The 18,044-nt window shown below is 31.3% G+C and overlaps 1 protein-coding gene across 1 annotated transcript; it reads left to right on the top strand.

The window, feature by feature from the left end:
* Positions 1-9,427: 9,427 nt before the first annotated feature.
* On the top strand, positions 9,428-11,626 carry LOC131065443 (indole-3-acetic acid-amido synthetase GH3.5-like). Its single transcript, XM_057999950.1, has 4 exons — positions 9,428-9,741; positions 9,881-9,982; positions 10,079-10,899; positions 11,040-11,626. Exons 1-4 carry the CDS (start codon positions 9,428-9,430, stop codon positions 11,624-11,626), a joined length of 1,824 nt encoding a protein of 607 aa, XP_057855933.1.
* Positions 11,627-18,044: the final 6,418 nt, after the last annotated feature.

The following is an 18,044-nucleotide window of genomic DNA, read 5'->3' as shown; positions in this document are numbered from 1 at the left end:
TTAGAATTTCTTCTAAGGAATTCGCAGAGTGAGTGTGCAAGCAAACTGATGTGAGGGTTTAACTAGTTGTGATAGAGTACCAATAAACTGTAGTAGGACTAATGGTTCAACTAATTGGTGAGGTGTGATTGAGTAAGAAGGCATCCCAGTGTGATGTAGTGTGTTGAGAGGCTATGAGAAAGAGAGAAGAGAGGCCAACAAATAGAGAGAGCAATCTGTTAACTAGTAGTGTGAGATCCAGTAAAGAAGAGAAGATTGTTAACCACCGGAGACCTATTTGATGAAGAGTTGCAGAACTCATTTGCAACAAGAAGCTATAATTTTATCAAAATTGTATTTCAATATACATCACCAAGCTGGAGCTTGGTGCAGGGATTGGTGCTCCTTGGGTTGGTTCCCTAAATCAGAAGGGGTTGATGCCTTAAACCTTTGTAATTCAGTGTTTCATTTGTGAGGATGGATTGGAGTAGTAGTCTCCAACAACATTTCTAACTAAGGTTTATCCCATATTGGGTTTTCCTCATACACCTAGTGTTGTGGGTTGCATTTGTGTGATTTTCCCTTTTGACATTCTCTTTTGTCTTACCAGTTTGATTGTTTAGAGCTTAGTATAACAATCTATATTCTAAGGTTACTTTAGAAAGGAAAAGACAAGGAACCACTGATTCACCCCCCCTCTCTGTGGTACATTGTGTTCAACAATTATGTATTTAATAATTTCTTTAATTCATTGTTATCCTCTAAGAATTTTGAAATCTTAATTTTTATTTTTAGTTTATTTATGTTCTGAATTTTTGAAGTTGAATTCAAAATCAATTTAATTAGCTTCTAGTCATCAATCTTATCCTCATATTCTATTTAGGTTTTCAAAATAATCTACAAATACCTTATCCACTAATTATTTTAATAATATAAAAAATATTTATATAATATTATTTTGTCAAAATTTAGTATCAAAATGAACAATGTAATTTTTTTGAATTGCATCACATTACTTCATGAGAAAGTCACTACACACAAGCTCAATATGAAGCTTTCATGAAATTAGTAAATAAGACTTTATTTATTCATGTAATTTTGATTTATTTATACTTTCAATTTCTTTTTTATTATGTTTTCCTTTTATTGCTTATATTCGAGTGAACCTAACATAAACATGCTAACCACTAACTACTCGTGTTGTATGAAATTTTATATTTTCTTTCATATTCAGGTTCTTTACATTCTTAGAATTTTTTAGATATAATGTTTTTACTTTCTTAGAATGGTCTAGATATAATTTTTTTAAATACCTTTTGGTGTCAACTAGTTTTTTTAATGATATATGGAAAGGTTGTGAAATTAATTTTAATAACACTTGATATTTCTCTTTTTTTCTAGGAAACTTGAGGACTGGTTTATGTGAAAATATGTTTGTATCATACATATTGTATTATATTAGTCACTAGTTTTAATAATCTGTGCCTAGAACCTATCCACATTAGTAACCAGAGACTAGGAAGAAGGGGTAAATTCCTACGCTATCCCCTTTAATTAAAAAAAAATACTCACCTATATTAAAATAACTAACTTTGTTAGCACTAATACTTTTTTTTAACTTTTTGTAGCTACTTGAAATATGATTCCAAACCTAATGTCATGAGAACTTCCATTTTTCAATATCATGTACAAAAAAGGTGAAATTTTTTTAAGTATGTATTTAATTTTAAATATATAGATGACCATAAATTTTATGTATGAAATAATAATTCAAATATTTTAAAAAAATTATGAATAAACTAATGGCATAGTATATAATATTTTAGATAATCATTTAATGCAACATCCTTCCATGGTTAAATATATAAATTGAAATTTGTGATTCCACCGATCCAATGAACAAAAAATTATAATATTATTAATTGAATAGCTTCACACCTCAAGAAGATTTTCATTTGTAGAATATTTGTATTCATATTTGGTTTGTCTTTTTTTCTTTCCATTATCAAAACTATGACTCCGTGAGATTAAAATATGCAATCATGTTTTAGTTTGGTTAGCCAATAAAATAATATCTCTTACTCCTAAAGAACTGAGTACTGAGTCAGTATGATTTTCCCTCATATGTTTGTGTGACATTCACAATTAGAAACACCCACTTCTTTCGAAGTATATTTTTAGAAGGCCTGTATTACGTTTCATCACCAATAGGATTACATCAATTCTAGTGTTCTAGTATACTATAAAGAGTGAGATGTTAATCAAAACAAATAACTGTGAGAAGATAAAATCTTTATTTACGTTAAGCCACCAAGAAAATTATATCTTAGAAAAGTGAAAGAGAAGAGTGGCTTACCATTTTCTATTGTTTCTTTGACAATATTTTAATTTTTTTTTGGATTAATCCAAATGTATATTAAGGATTCGTCTACTCAATTTAATATCTTATTATATGATCTTAAGCCATCCCTCCTTATTAAGCATTATATATTAGTTAGGCCAAATAATTTACTGATAAGTTGCCTTTAGAGTGGGGATGTAGGGAAGACAATTTGTAAGGATTTATCCCCTCATGTAAGGGGTATTTCCCAATTGTTTTCCATTATTACACTTCAAACTCCCATCTCTAAGTTAAAATGGAGATTTTTTCTTTTAAGTCGTGTATTTTCATCTTTCTATCTTTTTCTTAGTTGATATTTTTAAATTCTAGATAAAATAAAAAATCGGAAAAGAAAAAAATTAAAAAATACTTGGCTATTTTTATTTACCCTAAGTAAGGTTTGAATACCAATAATTATCCACAAAGACTAAAAATACCACTATCTAAATAGTAGGATCAACCATTTCTTGCATCCAAATATAATTATCAACCAAATTATATGATAAACTAGTACACCCCTTAAATCCATGATATGCTAATAAAAATTGTTTTAATCATGCTTCCATCTTGCTTTGATAAGTTCCCTAGTAAAATTAAAAATCTCTTCCTTAATGATGGTTTTGATGATGATGACGCTAACCTTGGATTAGTGTGATTATATTACACAATTAATGTGATCAAAACTGCATTAGAGTATCATGAAGCTCCAACATACACTAAAAATACAAAAAAAAACAACAAAAACAATATTGATGTAGGATTGTTCGTTAGCATAGATGCTCTTGGACCAATCTACATCTTTACACAAAATAATTTTAAAATGTCTATTTACTCCTTACCTTTTTTATTAAATATGTACATGATTTGGTCTAAGACATACTAACTATAAATGTTACTTTCGTACATCTTATGATAAGCCAAATTTTATTATATAAATATTATATTAAAATATATGTTACAAACCTAAATAAAAAAAAGAAAAATTATATGTTATATTTTTACAACTTTATTAATCTTTTATATGCTCCAAATTTTCATTTCAATTATGATACAATTTGAGTTTTAGGAAAAATACATCTACTTATTAATCAAATATTAATAGTAAACTCATTTTCTTGTACGTACTCAAATTCATATGAATTTTAACATATAATAGATAACGAAAAATGTTAAAAATTAGATTATTATTGTCCAAATTAATAAATTAGCAAATAGGCCCCTTTTTCCCCTTCACTTGAACCTAGGTTCTCCCCTTTTGAACTTGGATGAGGAGTACCCTAATGAAATTTGAGCAATTACAAGAAATGGGTCGGTGGACACTTTTTCGCATCATGAAGTGGGCATTTCATGAGATAAAGAACCTCAACATAAAACTGAGGGCTATTAGCAACAAAGTGGAAATGTTGGACATTGGCGGTGAGGGATCTTGTGGTACACAGCGCATTGAAGGCAATGCTCACTAGACGGAGGAATTTTAGTTATTCAGTGCCTCACCAAAACTATTGAATGTCTGGATACTCTGAAAAAAGACTATGAGAATAAGATTGCGGCCCTTAGAAGAAAATTAAAAGAATAAAAGATTTTCTCCATTCAATCATATGTATCATAGTCATAATGTTATTAAGACCACAACTAAGAGAATGAACACAATAGTTATGAATATGGAAAAAGGTTACCAAGGTAGCTTGGTGGTGGAGTTAGACCTTGAGAAGGTAAAAGACAATGAAGAGACGTTGGGTCCTAGCAAGAGAACTTGGGCTAATTTGAAGAGGAAGGTGAAAAGAGCCCTGCAAGAGATCCGAGATTTTAATATAGTTGCTCAGAATATCAATCAGTTGGAGGTAGAGATCACTGAGACTTTAAAGACTTTGCAGGGCTCTTTTCAAGAAATGGGGCGGCGAAAGAAAAATTACCAAATTTAGAAACAAGGAAGTTAATGAGCTTAGAAAAGAGATACCAATGATCAATGTTTAATATTAAGAAAGAATTAATATTTTTCTAAAAAAAAGTGGCTTTATATATATATATAATTTGTAATTAATAGTTATAATATTGTAATCTTTTAAATCATGGTTTGTTGGATAGGAAGCTGTTAGAATGTCTTACCAAAGCTCATAAAATTAGTTGACATTTGATTAAGGAAACATGACTTATTCTTGGCCCCTTTCTTAGAACCCACGGTCGTCATAAAGGTAAGAATGATCAAGCCCATATTTTTCATGATGATTTGAACATTAATGAAGGTGTGATTCGTAAGAATGTCAAAGCTTCAAAAATATTTAAAAAAATCTTCAGTAGGTTTTTGGGTCTGTTGACCCTTTGTTCTCTCTTTTGTTTTGTTGTTGGTCATCTGTTAGTTTTCATCTGATTTTCTCCTTATGCTAGTTGTCCTTTTTAAAAAAAAAAAATTGAGATCCATTCAAAACCTATTTTACTATCTCTAAGAAAAACATAAAACAAAATAAAAACAAAAGCATAATTTTTCTAAATATAGTTTAGATGACAAGAGCCTTATGTTGCGACCATCTACTTCGCCCTCTAAATGAACTAACAGTACAAGGCATCCTTAGAAAACATTGATGTGGTGGACAAAGCATCTAAATATGTTTCAGTCTACTCATTCCCTCTGTCGGATAATACTGATTTCGCAAAGAAAATTACATTATAATGGCAGACTGCTAGAAGCTTACGTGCTTCTTATGTAATACACTATATTGATGACAATATCGTAAGTGGCCAAATAATGGGAATCTGATCATAAGAATGCTGTAAGCAAATCTCCCCAAGCATTTGTTAATCATTACATCATAAAATTAGTTTTTCTTGTTTAATATATCATGATCCTCGTCTACAAGAAGTTCCAACCATGGCATGTAATATGACAGCTCTCAATAATTTGTAGGGCCATCTTCCTTGTTAAAGCTACAATGACATGATTTAGAGAGATCTTCCGTGTCGACATTTATATCTAAATGATGTTGATCACCTCCATTCTATATTTACTCCGTACTCTCCTCACCCAAAACATAAACATCAGTCAAAATTTTACAGTCACGATAAAACAACATTCACTAGTATCTAGTCATAAACCATAGGTTCATACAAAGGGCCGGCTCTATAGTTTCAGACTAGCCGATAGAGTTGGAATGTGAGTAATAGTTAAACGTCTCGCTCCCTAGAGACAGGCCAACACTTGTTGGCCACCAACGTAGAAATTATCCTGTCGTTCGTTATGAATCGCCTATCGGTTCTGTTTTTTCTTCCATGGGAGGAAAAGATTATGAAAGAGATATGAAAAGAAGATCTTTAATCTAAATGGGACTTTCTAACGTCGTATTGCATGCCTTGTTTGCTCATAGCGGTCAATCATGTGCGGATCCATCCTTCATTCGTCAGTCTTAGCACGAGCATTGAATTTTCATCGTCGTCCTTGCTGACAATGTAACCAAACCTTCATCTTATTGGAATAACTCTGCAACGTGCGCTTACGCCACGCAGATCTGAAAACACCTTCCTTGACGTTTCTCTCTTCACAGACATATAATAAAGCTTTCTGTCCAGAGATTTTTTTTTACAATTAACAATTTTGTCTTCTATTCTGGACGACCTAAAAGTTACTATACACATTTTATCTAGAACTAATATCTCTAATATAACAATTTTAATTTTACTTTTAAATGTAATAAGTTTTCAAACATTATTATAATTTATCTTTATTTTTCGAACAATTGAACTATTGAAAATATGGATAATGATGACCAGTCTTAAACCACACACACTAAGCAACATATTAAGTTTAGAGAATATCAGTCAACTCTGTGTGTTGTACACTTTTAAGTCTAAAAGTCAAATCTTAATGTGTGTGATTTAAGCCGTCCATGATGCCGTCCATGATGATAGGACTGAAACCTATCTCAAAAATGAGATAGGGCTCGAATTTCTACAAACTGGGAGTTATAGAGTATTGCCTTATGGTCATCGTGTTCATATACTGGTTTTAGTGTCTTGTTAATCTAGATGGTTGGATTGTCGATTATCTTTGGACTCACTTTATGAGTCACTATGTATGGATGTCTCACTATCTAGATTGCTTGGTTGCCAACACTGCTATATATATGTGTGTGTGTGTGTGTGTGTGTCTATTTATTAATATTATAAAAATTGTATATAATGTTTTAAATTTAATTCTCAATATATAATTCAATTACTTTCAAATCATGAAATCTTAAAAAATATATTTAATTTTTAATATATTATCTTTTACTTTTAAACAATACTATACCTCTCTATATTTATATTTTTTACATTTCATTAACTATTTTTTATTATTGAATTTTCTTTATTGCTTGTTTCATTAACCTTTTCGAAAATTATTAGATTCATTTCTATTAAAAATTAATTGAAATTGATTGATTTGAACATATTGTAATACTTTATTTATAGGTATATATCAAGAAAAAAATTAATATTTATCTATAAGGTAAATAATAATATAATTGTGTTTATGTTGGACTTATTTGCAAATATTGATCCTATTTTAAACTTAATATTTATAAGATTATTTTAAAAATATAACAAGTATAATGTTTTATTGTCATAATTATGTTATGTGACAAGTATAATGAGTTTTTAAATAAGAAAAATGTCATCCAATATATTACTTTAGTAATAGAGGAAAGGAAAGTTCTTGTTTAATGTGATTTGGATAGATACTGAGAGTTTAAAATCATTCACAATTTTTTTGCGTGGAATGTTTAGAATGTGCATGTGATTTTATGTAGCTTAAGTTTGTACATCATATATTCTTCTATTAAATGGTAGCCTCCTAATCATGGAGACACTTAATTATTTCAATTCAAATAGAATTGATAAAGAAAATGGTTGCCACAACAATATCATGCAAGGTCAATACAATCCTACCCAAGTTTCATAAAATCAACTTTTGGAAACTTTTTTATAATGTCATAACCCTATCTAAGAGACTCAATATTATAATTTATATAAATATGTATACTCTAAGTATGCTATCTATTATTAAAGATATTTTCTATTAGAGTTGATGTGTCAATGGTTTTTGGGTTAAGATATATTTGAGTACTTTTAAATTAAATCTTTATATGTGATGAGATTTTTGTACAACTCTTCTATGTTTTTTGTTCTAAGAATTTAATGTGTCTTTCTATAGACAAAAATTGTTTTGGGTCTAATATAGGTGCATAAAATTCCTTTGGTTGGTATAATAGGAATAATAAGTGATATACATATATATCCAAAAATAGCTGCATAGAATTCCTAGTAGAAATAAGCAAGGTTTATAGTTATACTATTGTATGTAAGTGTCACATGGAAAATACAAATTTGAGGTAACAATAAACTAGAGGTGTTTATTAGAACTTACAAATGCACATACTATTCCACTATTTTTTTAATTTAGTCCTCAAGAATAGATGCGCATAAGAATTTTTTTTCCTCAAATCACCTTACATATTGTTCTAGAAAATATTTTAATATACCAAATTCTTTCTGGATTAAAATCATTCCTCCTTTATGAAGTACAAAATCTTCAACATTAACATTCTTCAAGAATATATTTAAAACTTGTCTATAACTATATTTATATTTAATCAACTAATTATCTCTCTCCATTCACTAAACAAAAGAAAAATATTGATCAACATATATTTGTATTTCTTATTGTCCTATTATCATTCCTTAGAATAAGATTGAGATATATTTTCATTGTATTATTCATAATACATAATTTATATCCATCTGTTATTATGTTATGTATTTCATACATGCATACATACATATTCATAAGTATTAGCAACAAAATAAATTCTATTTAATAGAAAAATATCCTAAAAATCTTATTAATGATTTACATTCCAAATATTCATTATATCTCATTTTTTTCTATTTTTACAGAAACCTAATAAACACATAAAGATCTATGTTAAATTAATTTTATCTAAAATTATGAAGAAATGTAAATCATTAGAGATTTGTCTAAACATACATGTCTTAAGACTTATATTTGAATGAATTTAAAATAATTATACTAATATGTGAGAATGATAGCATAAACAATAGTGTAAATATTCTTCTATAAAATATAATGTGCATAAATAATTATTTAATTTATTATATGACAAAACTTATATAGAAAGTTTATTTCATTTTTTATTTTTTAAATGAATATTAAGATTCTAAGATTAGTATTGTTGACAATTGTTATAATTTATTTTATAATTATTATTTATAGATATAAATTATAATATAAATGATGATTAGAATGTATGCAATTTGTTTTAAAGATTTCATAGTTATTATTATAAATTATTATATTATCGATATTTATTATCTTTTTAAGATATTAAATATCAATAATTGAAACTTAATATCTATTAACACCTTTTCATTAATTTTTTTCAAAGAAATGTATATTAATTTACGTTTATTTTGAAAAAACTAAATAAATATCCATATTTATTAATACTTTTTAATATGAAATATAAATACTTGAAATTATAATTATCAAAGATAAATATATTTCACATTTTAAATTTTATTTGATTTAAACTAAATAAACTTTAATCACATAAAAAATTCTCATGAATATAGAACCATTATTACTATCCAACTTTGAGTAAAGCACTTAAATTTGAAAAAGTAAAATCGTTTAATTTTGAGTAACACAAGAAAACATAATAGGTTGTAATATATAGTTTTAAGAGGAAAGGTCAAATTTTCACTTATCTGATCTAAATTCTAATATTTGGAAAAGCCTTCTATGTTTAATGGTAGTCAAATTTAAACACAGTTGTCCATAGTGTACTGTCAGCGAATGCGTTGTCGTAGGAATTTGGCAAGTGCCCAAGGGCGGTTTGGACTAATGCCATTTCCTGCCCTCAATACACCTATAAATACAGCCCTCTTACTACGCCTTACTCACACATTATCCAACTGTAGGATTGGAATCTAAAGTCTAGCTGGCTTGTTTGCCTGATATTCTCGTTTCCTTCCGGATTTCATTAGCTATAGTTTAAATTTTGTTTTAAGAAAAAGATGTCTGAAGCCATGCATAGTGAGAGAACTGGGATCCTTAGTGATGGTGATAGGAAAGCTCTGGACTTTATTGAGAATGTCACCAAGCATACTGACCAAGTGCAGGTTCAAGTGCTTTCTGAGATTTTGACGAGGAATGCTCATACGGAATATCTGAAGCGCTATGACCTCAATGGTTGCACTGATAGGGACTCTTTCAAAGCACTCTTGCCCGTCATTACATATGAGGATCTGCAGCCTGATATTGTGCGAATCGCTAATGGGGATAAGGCTCCTATTCTTTCATCTTATCCCGTCTCCGAATTTCTCACCAGGTAAATAAAGAGCAAAATTTTAATATTTCGGTAGGCATGCAAACGTTACGTGAATCAGACGGCTTTATATGTTACTCCAATGTTTCTAGTGGCAGTTTAATTCAGAATTCATTGTCTGCGGTCTGATTTTCCATAACAGCTCTGGAACATCTGCTGGAGAACGCAAGCTGATGCCCACAATCGAAGAGGAGTTGGACCGGAGAACGCTTCTTTACAGCCTTCTCATGCCTGTCATGAACCAGTCAGTGTTTTCTCCCTCAATTCTTACATTAGATACATATATGTTTGATTCCAATTAAAGGGACAGGATTTAAAGTTGGGAAATGGTGTGTGGCAGGTACATAAAGGGGCTGGACAAGGGAAAAGGTATGTACTTCCTCTTCATCAAATCTGAAACCAGGACTCCTGGCGGATTAGTAGCTCGGCCAGTTCTAACGAGCTACTATAAGAGCCGGCACTTCAGAGAAAAGCCTTTTGATCCCTACAATGTCTACACCAGCCCCATGGAGGCCATTTTGTGCCCCGATTCACACCAGAGCATGTACGCTCAACTTCTCTGCGGCCTTGCCCAAAACAAACAAGTTCTCAGAGCAGGAGCCGTCTTCGCCTCGGGCTTGCTCAGAGCCATAAGTTTCCTGGAACAGCACTGGCGCTCAATTTGCCATGACATTCGAATGGGAAGCGTGAGCGAGGAAGACGTGAGCGATCCTTCAGTAAGAAAGGCCGTAATGAACATATTGAGCTCCAATCCTGAGCTAGCAGATCTCATGGAGCGTGAGTGCTCAAAGAAGTCATGGGAGGGAATAATCAAGCGGATCTGGCCAAATATAAAGTACCTGGAAGTGATCGTGACAGGCGCAATGGCTCAGTACATTCCCACCCTCGATTTCTATAGCGGCAGACTCCCTCAGTTGTGCACGATGTACGCCTCCTCCGAGTGTTATTTCGGCCTCAATCTGAACCCACTCAGTAAACCTTGGGAAGTGTCTTACACTATCTTGCCCAACATGGCCTACTTCGAATTCCTTCCTCTCCGCCGCGACAATCGCAATGAAAACACCAGCAATCCGACACAGTCTTCCGAACATCCACAGCTAGTGGAGCTCGCCGACGTCAAAGTCGGGGAAGAATATGAGCTTGTTGTAACCACATACGCAGGTAAAATGTCAGGGAAACAAAAGGGTTATATATAATGATTTTGTGAACATGTTCTATGCCCAACAATTCATGATTGATTCACGAAGTTAGATTTGTGCGTCTTATTCATCAACATATTATTTTTTCTTGTTGCGATGCAGGGTTGTATCGTTACAGAGTGGGAGACGTGCTCAGGGTGACCGGCTTCCACAACTCTGCGCCGCAGTTTCACTTTTTGTGCCGTAAAAATGTAATGTTAAGCATTGACTCGGACAAAACTGACGAAGTGGAGCTGCAGAACGCGGTGAACAAGGCAACTGAGCATCTGGAGAGCTATGGGGCTCGAGTGATGGAGTACACCAGCTACGCAGACGTATCTAGCATTCCGGGGCATTACGTTCTCTTCTGGGAGCTCAACACTTCTGAAGTGCCTGCTGAGGTTTTGCAGCAGTGTTGTCTCACCGTTGAGGAGAGTTTAAATTCGGTGTACAGACAAGGTAGAGCTGCTGACAAATCCATCGGCCCTCTGGAGATAAAAATAGTAGAAAGTGGGACATTTGACGAATTGATGGATTATGCCCTTAGCCGAGGGGCATCTATCAATCAATACAAGGCACCCCGCTGTGTCAAGTTCGATCCAATAGTCGAGCTCCTTAATTCAAGAGTCACAGCCTCTTATCTCAGCCCTAAATGTCCCAAATGGACACCAGTACGCACTGACTGGGAAACTTCTCTCGAATCACTCTAAATTTACAGATTGCAAGACTCTAACCTTGTCCGTTGTGAATTCCTGTGATTAAGTGTTTCGTGAGTTAGTTTATATAATTCTTAATATTAAGGAGGAAGCTAGCGTATTTAACCTTGTCGATAAGTATGTTGTGGTTGTGGATTAGCTTATTTGGTATAGGTTTGTTTTAGATACTTCAGGTTATGGGTGCAATTTCTGATTTATCATTGCTGTTAGTGAAGGTCTATTGTATATCATTTGAGAGGTTATAGAGGAGATTAGACTTGTAAAGAGCTAAACTCCAAATCATTGGGCTAAACTCTGAACTCCTCTTGACTAAAAAAGAATGATGTTGTTCTTTTGCTGCTAAGCAAATTCTTAGAAAAATATATGAAAGTGATTGAGGAAAGAAATATATATTATAGATAACATGAATAGAAATTAAATCTATTTTGTGCTAAAGGTATTTAATAGTTTTATTAATATATATAGATTCATGACATTCATAAAAATTACATAAAATTATTTGGCTTTTAGAAGGTAAACATAGGAAATGAGGGTATTTTTCAACATAAATATTGGTGAGAAGTAAATCAAATGATTTATTAAGCTATGAAAGGTCATATATTGAGATTCTTGCTAGTTATATTTTGTACAATTTGATTATATTTGGACATCAAACAACATATCAATTCCTCTATTAAAATGTTTTACCTTATCTTATTAATCTATTTTATCAAAAGAAAATTGATTAAACAATCTATGTTATTTAATTTATTTAAATAATTATTTTCTTACAAATATTTAAATATTAGAATAAATCCTAAAGACTATTATAAACAAATAATTTATCAAAAAAATTATTTGCACCTCATAGTTAACTAGTAAACTGATGCAAGGTATGGTTGGGTCATTGGGCTGGGTTGTAGGGTTATCTCATGATATCAAGAAAAGTTTGGTCAACCAACATAGTTAACTAAAAGGATCAATTTAGGTAACGACTCAATCAAATCACTTTATTAGTTGATTAAATCATCAATAAAAATTATTCAACTACTCAAATAAATTGTATAAGTAGCTAACTACCTAAATCAAAATAGGTAATATCTACCACCTCTCCAAATCAATTTCACCACGAATAGGGGCAAGCACACAATCCAATATTTAATCCTAGTCATTCATATCCTTCATAAAAAGTCTATAAATTGAGATCAAATCCATCAATACCAATTTGGAGCAAGTAAATGCTATCAAAGAGAGCAATAGAAATTCTATCGTTTGTAGGTATATCTGGTTGTCAAGATATATTAGCTTTTGGTTTCATTTCATTATTTTATTGTAACCCAACTTTCATTTCTAGTAGAGGATAGTGTGTAATAATATTTGAAGTTTGATATGTTATTTCTTGATATTTAAACTCTTTCATTTAAATTTCATCCTATCAATTTGGTATGCCTAATGGAACTTACCTCTAGTTGTTCAAATAATTTTCATTATAAAACCTAAAAGTGCTCATGTGAATTCAAGCAATCTATATGGAATTTAAAGAAAAATGTTGTGTCTCATCAAAATTCAAGAACCCTCTCTCCACGATGGAAGATTTATATATAACATTATTATCCAATTTCTCTCAATAATTTATTAATTATTATTTATTTGTTTATATTTCTATTTTAAATAGCATAGAAAAATGTTTAATTTTTTAGGCCTATTCAGCTATACATTAAATTTTATTTCTATTAATTTTTGGTGATTGTATGAGAAGCAACAAGGACCAATTTTCATGCATGCTCTTAATTTTTCCTCATGATGTGACTTGTATGTTCTTAATAGACTATATAAACTCATGGTTATTAACATTGATATCATCCATTATATAACTTAAGGCTTATGCCAAACATTCCATCACATGACTTGCTAGGACTAAAGTGCTCAAGTTATCATCTTCTAAACATGGTAAATATGATACAAGAATGTACATTTTGCAATTATAGTTTCTATTAGATTTATTATAACCCATATCATGTCAACCCTTATAACTCTTGGCTCACTTAATTTTAAGGAGCTAGAGTTTTTACCAATGTTTTGCTCTTAAATATTTGTATAAAATTCAAATTTCTTTAGAAATTGATAGTTTATATTTTCTATAAATTCATTTTTCATGAACAAGCATAACTAAAAGTGCAAGGTTGATATATTATAGAAATTAAGATCTCTACATGTTATGAGATTCTAAGTTACTATCATTATATTGATTATAAGATAAGTTTACTAAAGCTTATCATGATAGTTGTATTATAGTATGCAAAAGGGGTTTTTTGATACAAAGTGCTAGTGTATTCTCCACAAGAATTAATCATTAAGCTTTCCTCCACTAAAGAGACTATGGATACATTTTTTCATTACCAAATGTAGGGAAGTTCTATCTTATTCTACAAAAGAAAGGAACAGTATAAGAAAAATAAGAAAGAAACCTGAAAACATTTAGTTGCAAAAAACAACGCACACTAAGGACCCTCCTATAGAATTTGAATGGAGGCTCTTGGAGAAGCACCTCAATATGATGAAGAAATATTTGTAATTATAGGGCCTCATATTGAATCCCATGTCCACTATGTTTCATTGGACAAATCATCGCACAACCCCATCACTAATGTTGAGAGAAGAAAAACCATGGAGGCCACATTTGATTTTCCCAATTAACTGAGCTTGAAGCTTTCCAAAGCAATGACTTACCAAACTAGCATCAAGAGCAAGGATTCTCAGCATGTCCTCCATCAATAGGCCCAATGTAACTCTAGAATGATCTCTTTCTAATAGCACTACCAAAAAGGCCATGTCTAATTACAAGCTTCAAAGATTTTCAGTATTCAACTCCAAGACTTGGTTCATAGATAGGTTTTCCAGAGATTTTAGAGATTTCACAACTCAAGGAGGTGTGGTGTTTTCATAATTGTAGCATCACTAATTGTACTCACCTAAAATTTTGTCATTACCTAGGCCTCAATTTAGCATTTTGGCTTTCGATGCCTAGTGACTATGCTGATTCTACTCTCACTCCCTATCAATCCTACATTTTCATCATTTTCTCTTCTTCCCCTTCATGTCGAGTCCTGATTTTTTCAGGACCAAGGCATTGGGTGCCTTGGTCCTAAATTAGGACCACGACATGTAGTGCCTTGGTCCTCCTAATCAGGACATATTTTTGGGCCCTACAAGGGTCATCTCATTTGAGTGGGAAACTTGATCCCGTGTAGGCCTATTCCAGAAAATTAATTTGTTTTTGAGAAATCAAGTATAAAATGAGGTCTATCCCTATCATTTAAAACTCTAACTTAATCTAATCAATCATCTATGATCTCAATTAGACTTTGGCAAAATTTAAGTGAACAGGCAATCAATCATTCATCAAGCATTGGAGTAGAAGTGAATTCAAGTTCAAGTATTGAAGATGGCATTCATAATAAATGTTTAATGATGAAATTCTACACAAAACCCTAAAATATTTGTGTGAAGGTCTTGAAGAAAACTTCATCAAGGTATACATTTTTTTTCAATCATTTCAACCTTTTCCTCAAAAGGAAAGTATTTTATTACAGTCTTTCATTGCATTTGTTAATTCAATATCATGGTTAATTCAAAAACCGTAGTTTTACCTAAGATAAACACTTATTCCCAACCTATTTCCTATATTTTTGTGTGTAGGGAATAGGTAGAAGAGTTGAACTCAAGAATTGCATCATAGTCAACAATTAGGAAAAAATTCAGCTTTTGATGGTAGAAAATCCAATGCACCAGGGTAGATCTATGGTACCTAGTCCTAAAAAATTAGGTTAAACTTTTGGGAATAGGTTCTAAACATTATCTTTTCCCCAGACCTTAGTTTGTGGGCCTATGGGATATCGGTGGCAGTCTATTTTAGATAATTTATATCAATGATTCATACTTATACCATAATTTCACAATTATATTCTAAATTCAACTAAGAAAGAGGATAACCAATAATAACCAGTGAATCCAATTAGAATATGTTTGGGTTCAACCCTCTTTCAATGTAGTGTTAATTGGGTTATTTAGCGGATTTACTTAGTGAAACCCTAATTCCTAATTTTCACACCATTATATTTTGGTGAACTCAACATACTTCATGCTTAATTCTAATTTCTTGTCTCAAATTTGATTTTGTTGCATTTTAAAATTCAAATTTGCACTCATAGTTCTTATTTCCAATTGAATTACATAAATTTAGAGGTTGAATTCACAAAAATCCTAATTTATTGTTCTAAAATTAACTTATGGGTTCCATAATTTTTCAAGTATATTTTCATATTTGATTATTATGACAAGTTATATTATGATTTAAAAGATTTTATTGTTCAAACTCATAATTCACATTATTTAATTTCCCAGTTAATCACCCATTTCAGTAACAAATTGAATTGCTTAATCATAGTTTTCAATTTTGGCATTCAGATTTGCCTTCTTTGTGCATTAGTTTTTTCACCATTAGTCCTACATAAAATATTCCAATGAGATAAATTTGTGTACTTAGGACTTCCCAAGGGTTAAACACTAAGGATATGGAGCTTCTATTAGATAACTTGTTCCATGAGAATGTTGATGTTTCCTCTAATCCAACAAATGACATCATTTATCCCAATTCTTCACATACTTATTATGACGTGGCTAAATCACTAACTAGGGTTACTATTGACCAATTAGAGAAAATTGACAATGAATTCAAAAATCTTCAACAATGGATTAGTCAACAATATCCAAAAAGTGAGGCAATCCTTTTTCCTAGATGATTAAAAACAATAGTACAAAGTGATAAAATTGATGTTAATTTCTTGCATGGCCTTGCTCATATTGTTTACACTAATATAATGCCAACTAAAAGTTATGCCGAAGTCCTTGGTCACTCTCATCCCACTAGTCAAATCAATCATTCTATGCCTATGCCTATATTCTTGCCTAGTGTGCCTACATTTACATCTTCCATCATGAATAAATCAACACAAAATGTTAATCCTACACATGGTAGTCATGGGGGTAATCCTATTAATCGATATTATTACATACCTTCTTCTATGAGTCTTCCATTTGTCTCACAACCCTACCCAATACCAACATACTACAATTTTCTACCTCCTAATTCTCAACGTCCACCTACATATAACAATATTATTCCTCCATCACAATCCAATATGTTCAATTTCAATCCATCCATTGAAGCAACCATCAATAACTTATCCCAAACCATTAAATCTTGACGACATAAATTGGTTTCTATTGCTCAATCCAAGTTTGAAGGTCCCACATTTGATGTAGTGAGCCCAATATCCAGTGAAATTGTATGGGAGAAGTTCCCCCTAAACATATTGAAGTCCCTCAATTGGAGATGTATAATGGAAAGGGTGACCCCATGACTCATGTGAAGATATTTTAAACTTTGTGTAGTGATTTTTCTCATGACCAAATACTTATGGCTAAAATGTTTACTATAACCTTTCGGAATAAAGATTTGCAATGGTATTTCTCTTTGTCTTCTTATTATATTACTTGTTTTCAATAATTAACTAATTATTTCATTCAACAGTTTTGAAATAATATTGGTCCTAAATTTACTGACTGATTTGATTCATTGTATTAAAGGAGTTAATAAAAAGGTGACTAATTTTAGAGATATATAAACATTTTCATTCTCAAATTACTTATCAAGTGCCTGATCATGATGTTCAAATAATTTTTATTACTAATTCACAAAGAGACATTAGAGGTAAACTTCTAGTTTTTGAGTTTACTTCCTTTACACATTTGTGTGTAGCGCTTCATAATTATTAGCTTCAAGTGAGTCAATTTGAATCATCATCTTCAATGGATTTAGTTGATAAAAGTGAGGGTTCTCAACAATAATTTGTGAAGTTTAAATCCAACAAAGGTTACATCAAGATAAAAAACAACATCAACACTGAAGTAGCAATTATGATATCAGGTCTGGTACCTTTATCCAAATACTTAAGAAAAAATTAACTCCTCTTTCTAAGTCTTTGCATAGTATAATGTCAAGGTTGATAAATGCTAATGTGTTGAAACTTCCTCCCATAAAGCCAATTGACACTTATAAACCATTGCCACGCTACCATGATGCCAAATACTTTTATTAATATCACCATCAACTTGGCCATGATAACAAAAAATGTTACAAGTTCAGGAATAAGATTCAAGACTTCATTGGTAATAATGTAATATCTATAGCTAGTATGAATGAAAAAGGAAACAAGTTTGTAGCTCCTCATAATCAAAATCTTGAAATTTTCACTAATCCTTTTCCTTCTCACTCTACCAATATTGTTGAGTCTTAGTCTCTTTCCTTTTCTCCTGATGACCTCGGTGTAGAATCTAACAATGTTGTGAATCTTGTTGATAAACATATACC

The sequence above is a fragment of the Cryptomeria japonica genome, chromosome 4 (assembly GCF_030272615.1).
Source record: "Cryptomeria japonica chromosome 4, Sugi_1.0, whole genome shotgun sequence".
Taxonomy (NCBI): Eukaryota; Viridiplantae; Streptophyta; class Pinopsida; order Cupressales; family Cupressaceae; genus Cryptomeria; species Cryptomeria japonica.
Note: the sequence above shows the minus strand (reverse complement) of the source record. Positions and strands in the feature narration are given on the sequence as shown.